The 6753-nt window shown below is 34.3% G+C and overlaps 1 protein-coding gene across 1 annotated transcript; it reads right to left on the bottom strand.

Annotated features, from left to right (window-relative positions):
- Window positions 1–1744: 1744 nt before the first annotated feature.
- On the bottom strand, window positions 1745–3394 carry LOC131633280 (large ribosomal subunit protein eL33w-like). The gene is made up of 4 exons (XM_058903994.1): window positions 3279–3394; window positions 3137–3172; window positions 2777–3048; window positions 1745–1855 (listed from the first exon to the last, which is right to left on the bottom strand). Exons 1-3 carry the CDS (start codon window positions 3308–3310, stop codon window positions 2778–2780), a joined length of 339 nt encoding a protein of 112 aa, XP_058759977.1. The 5' UTR covers window positions 3311–3394; the 3' UTR covers window positions 1745–1855; window position 2777.
- Between the last annotated feature and the right edge of the window lie 3359 nt (window positions 3395–6753).

The following is a 6753-nucleotide window of genomic DNA, read 5'->3' on the forward strand; positions in this document are numbered from 1 at the left end:
AGCATACTAGTCCTTGTTATGCCGAATATTTTCTCTACATAGAAAGTGAAGTGCTAATTCAAAACCGCCCAAAGTCGTGCGTGTGCACGTATCATAAAAAGTTCAAACTATGTAGTGTAGAGGAGCCAAAGTTAAGGATATTATTCTTCTTTTCTTTCCCACTTTATTTGATTCTTAAATGAATTCAATGCCGGTAATTGTTAGGAGTAAAAGCATTTGTTTGAAAAAGAATAAAATTAATGCAGAGTATCACAATGTCTCAAAAGTTATATATGAGAACTATTTGACTTATAAGCTTCACTTTTTAGGTGAAACTTGTTATTGTTATTAATTAATATGTGACATCTACCAATAACCAATAAGAGGGTATAATATACAACAATATTGCATTTCCAATCACACATAACCCGAAGATTAAATATTACTCCACAATCTTAATATTAAATAAAAAAGAAGTGTATGGTTTTACTCATCCTTTGGAGAGAACATGTCAATAAAGGTTGCATAGATAATAAGTTGTGGAGAACATGCATGCACAGTATGATTTTTGTCAAACCCAAAAGATTTGTCATTCCTTGTTACTCACATAAAGTCCATAGAAATAACCTCATCTAATTCAAAGATTGTTACTTTTCGTTGGGAAGAGGATGAATATGAGTGTTTTCTACATTAGTGCAAATATGTTTCAAAGATGATTATTTTGTTATACATTCTGTGTATCAATCATTTACACTGGACTTTGATGAACGGTGATGTGCTTTAGTATGTTCTTGGTTTTTCTAATATATTTGATTTTTTTTAGCTTCAATGATTGTTTTCTATCATTTATCAGAATTAACTTGTTTACATCTCACATTTAAGCTCTTAGTCAATAACTTCATTTTGCTAATAATTCTTTGAAGTAATATGATTTCTTTTGAAGTCTTAAACAATGTGGAAATAATAAGGTGGTACTTCGGACCGGGCTGATGCGTGAGGGATAACTTGGGATCTTTTGTGGTCGTAGGTGCAAGGTTGAGATTCTGGTCTCTTTCCATTCCTTGAGATGGAAAGTGCTAGAGTTGAACTTGGACCATGTTACCTTCAGATGGAAAGTGCTAGAGGATCATGTTACCTTCTTGAGATGGAAAAAGTGCTAGAGATGATCTTGGATCATGTTACCTTCAAAAGCAGCTAATTCTACTAGGCATAATTTATTTAATAGCATTCCTCCTTTGAACCATTATTGATTAATGATATGAATTAAGTTTCTATTTGTCTAAAAAAAAGACACTTGGCTAGACAAATATAGAATTCTTTCTATCTCTAAAATTGATTCTATTTAAAACTATACCAGAATACAAGTTTCATTTGCCCCCAGAAAACAAGAATTAAGTTTCTATTTGTCTAAAAAAAAGACATTTGGTTAGGCAAATATAGAATCCAATCTATCTCTAAAATTGATTCTACTTAAAACTAGAATTTGTAACTTCTACACCAGAATACAAGTTTCATTTGCCGTTACACCAGAATACAAGTTTCATTTGCCTCCAGAATACAAGTTTCATTAGGCGTGTTTGAACCGTATAGCAACTTGTAGCAATATAAATGCAGTTGAATTCAAAATATGGATTTAAACCTTATTAATTATAGGAGTTTGATTTTTATAGATTTTGTAAGTCTGTTTTAGAGTGAACATAGATGGACCTAATGTAGAATAACTCAATGGGGAAACTCATCAATGAAATCACGACTAAAACCAAAATGATGAATAAAACAGTTCATTCGCTTTCTAAAAAAGAACTATTTTGTTCAGAGTTACAAAAAGAAACAAAAATTAACTTCCATATGCCTTCTAGTCAAATGTAGGGACAATCTGCAAAAACAACCAATAAACATAAGCATAATCACAAAACAAAATGTAGAAACTATATATGTAGAGAGAACCTAAAATATGTAAAACAGAGCTTCAAACTAACCAAAAATGGGATGGGAGGGTTTCTATAATCATCTAGCATTAAAAATAAATAATTAGAAAAGAGGATTGAAAGTGTGAGCCGAACACATTGGAGAACATCTCCATGGATAAAAGAGAAGCCTCAAGCAGAAAGGTTTCACTTGCTATCTGCACAACTAAAATCTAGGAAACCATTTTTGTAAATACGGTAGCCAAGAAGATCAGTGTGCATATTACAAACTACCAATTTTAATTATTCACAACAAAAACAGGAAGGACGTCATACTAACAATATAAGGTGCAGGCTTAACCAGAAGCGAATGAAACTGTAAACCAAATACATTGGAGCACATCTCCACAGATTTATAGAGAAGTCTCAAGCAGAAAGGTTTTTCATTTTGATATTTGCACAGATAAAATCCTGGAAACAATTTCTGTTAAACAGTGTGTAACCAAGAAGAACTAAGTGCAATTTTAATTTGCCCAAAAAATACAATTTCTGTTAAAATATGTAAGCCAGTTACATTGGAGTACATCTCCACAGATTTAAAGAGAGGTCTCAAGCAGAAAGGATTATTACTTGGTATTCGCACAGATAAAATCCTGGAAACAATTTTGTAATACAATGTTAACAAGAAGAACTAAGTGCGGTTTTCTCATCTAGATGACCCTTTTCATGAAATTATAGAAAAGGGTCAAAATCATAATACAGTAAACACTCTATAAACAATGTTCATGACCCTTTTCATGACCCAAACATGCTCATCAATCAGTATCACCATTCACAAAGTAAGCATAATAATGCAACAACAAACAATGTAAATAAAATAGTAAAACTACCTTAAATATTGCTTGGATACATGAACACTCTAACCCTAGCTCCCATTGATTTTGGTGGCAAATTAGACGTGAACTTGGCACGGACTATACCGCTGTTACCATGAGGTCTAGTAACCTTGCCCCAGATGCATCTATAGTGGCTACCATCCCTTTTAACCTTAGCCTTGTAAATGTATGCCATCCTTTTCCCAGCATACCATGCAACCTCTTCCTTGGTGTTTACCCCCTCAATCTGAACAAGAGATGTGTTTGGGTATTGATTCGACTTAGACCTAAATCAACCATTTCAAATCTTAGCACAAATGAAACTCAGCAACCAAAATCAATATCAAAATATATATCTAGGGTTAAAACAAGTACCTTTTGTATCCAAGAACTGTACCCCTGACATAGAGCCTGATTACACACACAAGATCAAAATGAACAACATTCAGAAAATGTTCTAACCAAATCAAGTTCATAAATATATATTAGCTCAGAAATTATTCATGAAATGACAAACCTAATTCGTTCTCCCTGTCTTCCCTTGACCATCTTGATATGGTGAAAGATGCAAAGCTGCTCTGTTTCTTGCAACTGCGCTCGGCTAGGTGGAAGCAGCGTGATGTTATTTCGGTGGCGGGGTTCTTATAGACGTAACAAAATGGAATGGGTCAGTTAGGGTTTTTCTCTACGGCCCAATCTCAATCCTTTGGGCTTTTTTTTTAGAGAATTATACCCCATACCCTATCCTTTATCCCTTTACCCATACCCCCATCAAATTATGAGTTTGCACCAAAATCACCCGGTATAAATACTTAGATCGTCAAAAAAATTCACTTTTTCCTTATTTTATTTTAAAGAAAGCAAAAGTAGTTTCACATCGGAGAACACAATCCCAAGATATCTGATTCGATAATCCATAAGAGAACATGAAGTAAAGATACCTAATTCACTCTCTCAATATACCGGAAATCTTACAAGTAAGTTTTTTGGTTTGACTACGAAGAAATTTACACACCGGATAACTTGGCATGTGGTTATTCGGTTCACATTATTGCTAATCGGATAACTTGGAACCATGTTATTTGGTTCTTAATGTTTTTTACTAGGGAATTTTACACTAGGTTATCTAGTTCTTATCCAATCCTCATTTTTTGTTATTTTTAATGATGCACAAGATTGTTTAGGAATGGGGAAATTATTCTACGAAAAGGTGATGGACGGCAACCTCCACAGGCAATGGATGGAGAGGAACACCAAATAGTCGCACTTGAGACTGGTCCACAACAACCGTGGTTCCTCGAGGGTCGTACGATACATCTGTTCTAGTGAGATACCAAGATCATGTTGCTCGCCATTTATGGTACGGTAAGGTAAGTTAATCTCTATCATTTTATGTTAAATCATTTTTAATTTTAATTGCTTGTATTTTATAACATATACTATAAATTATTTTTAAGAGAGACATTCGAAGAAAGAATTAAGATTGATGCACATGGTAGCAAAATGATAGGATGGGTTCCACACAATCTCTCATCACTAATAGAGAGTTGGTTGTCTGACGTTGGTTTATCCTCTCTCCAAAGAACCAGTTTGTCAAGGATAGATCAAAATTCGGTATCGGTATTTATAGAGATATGGCATCCAGAAACACTGTCCTTTCATATGCCAAATAGCGAGATGACCATTACATTGGATGATGTTTCTTGTCTCCTTCATTTACCGTGTCGGGTTGAGTTTTAGGACCCTACACGAGGTTTTACTAATGTCAATACTATTACTCTTGTTATTTATCTGTTAGGTGTTCCCTTGAAAGAGTCAATTGAAGATATATGTAATTGTAAGGGGTGCTTATTATATAGTAGATTGGTTGAATGAGGTATATATGCATAGTGAGCTGATAGTATTTTTGATTGTGCTGCTAGAGCATATATATTGTTACCGGTAGGTTGCACCATTTTTGCCGACAAGACTTTTACTCTTGTAGAGGCAACATATTTATCATTATTTAAGGACTTCGATGGATGTGGTAGGTATAGTTGGGGGCAACTGCACCTGTCACACTCTACAAATACTTATGAGATGCTTCATTCTTTACGTGTAAGCAGCTCGACGATATGTCTTTCTGCCACAGGTAGAAATGTTTTATTTTAATCTTATTTTGACTTATCTTTACTTATTTAAATTGATATATTCATATTGTGTAACAATGTTAGATTCATGAGTATTTTTCAACTATTGGTAAAAGAGGATTGTCTAGGATTACTGGTAGCAGTAATCCACTTCCCAGAGTGATGAAATGGGTTTACAAGCAAGAAGAACAAAAGGTTGAGGAGCTTAGACCTGTGTTGGATGCATTGATACTTGTTGATGTCATTTGGAGCCTTTTTAAGGATCATAGAGAGCATATTCAATATGATGATATATGCCTGTCAATGGTGTGGCTTGAAATGGTATGACACAGTTGTACTATACTTACCTGGCAAATGTAACGTCGATTTGGATATAGACAATACATAATGTATCCACCTCCTGATTCTAACACACTTGATGTGGATGTTGAGAATATTGGATATCATGAGAGCGTGATGGATGTGATCCATCCGACAATTTTTGCTACCACCCTATATTGTTAATTCTTTATCTTATGGTTGGAATTATGTTTGGTAAAACAACTTATGGGAACATGTTGAACAAGATGTTCTATCCACTTCAATTGAAGAGACATATCAAGAAAGATGTCATATGCAGGATCATCCGACATCCTGACTGTTAAAGTACTGTTGAAGTCTATTTTTATTCATGGGTGCAGAATATTTTGGAATATTATGCAATCCTATGTTGCGCTTGATTTAGGGATCAAAGATTGTCTATGTTTTCAAGATATTTGATTAGTTTCTAAATATGGAGAATATTTAGGAAACTAATGATTGAATCCCTGTCTTCATGATGCACAGATCCAGTCCAGAAGATTGTTTTAAATAGCAAGCAACAAACGTAGTTATTTTGTGGAACTTACATTGTAGTTTGTGTTAGTTTTGTGCAGTCTTTTGTATTATGAGCCTCTTTAATATCATCTTGATAAAAGAGTTGGACGTTTCCATTGAGTTGTAAGTTTTGTGTTCATTCATAAGCTTTTAAGCATTGAGTGACTGTGTCTTGGAAGTGTGCCTTCTAAAGTATTGTTATTGATTATCACGGTTGTGATTTAGGGGGATTGAGAAGGGTCTCATACCTATATGAGTCTTAGGTAGAAGTATAGCACTTGTAGTGATTAGGAGATAAGGCATTAAACTAGAGGTTATTTTACGTATGAACTAGAGGTTATTTGCATAGTACTTCAAACTGACATTATCATAGTGGACTTATCCCTGGCCTGGTAGCTCTATAGTATGTATTATCATATACCGAAATAGGTGGACAATTACTTGTGTTCTTTTAAGTTTTTGCATTGCACTTTTATATACCTTATCATTGTGTGTTGTTTAGAAAAGTCTCGGTTCTTGTCTATGACGAAGGACCGTCAGATTCGAGGTTATCATTTATTTCACATGAGCTTCATTATTATTTACATTGTCACGAGGCTGATGAGAAGGACGATGATTTTGTTGAGATATCTCGAGCACTACGTGCAACTCAGAGCAGACCAATACCTCGAGTTGGACTAGTACCTTAGGCTGATAAGGAGGATTAATGCACTATTATTTTTTAGACTTATGTAGTATTTTCAAACTTATGCAATGTTTACTATTTTGAGACTTGTGTGAAGGTGTGAAAAATACTAGAAAGGGGGGGTTTGAATATGGTTTGAAAAACAACGCTTCTCTAAGAAAACCCCCTCTTAAAAAAAACTTCAGACTTGATACTAGAATAAAATATGCAAGAAGGAAAGAACAAGGAATGTTTATACTAGTTCACTTAAAAATTATCAAGCTAATCTAGTCCACTTGCCAAAGTGATTTTGCCTTATCAACATGGTCTTAATCCAATAATCT

Source organism: Vicia villosa, unplaced genomic scaffold, assembly GCF_029867415.1.
Source record: "Vicia villosa cultivar HV-30 ecotype Madison, WI unplaced genomic scaffold, Vvil1.0 ctg.001104F_1_1, whole genome shotgun sequence".
Classification (NCBI taxonomy): Eukaryota; Viridiplantae; Streptophyta; class Magnoliopsida; order Fabales; family Fabaceae; genus Vicia; species Vicia villosa.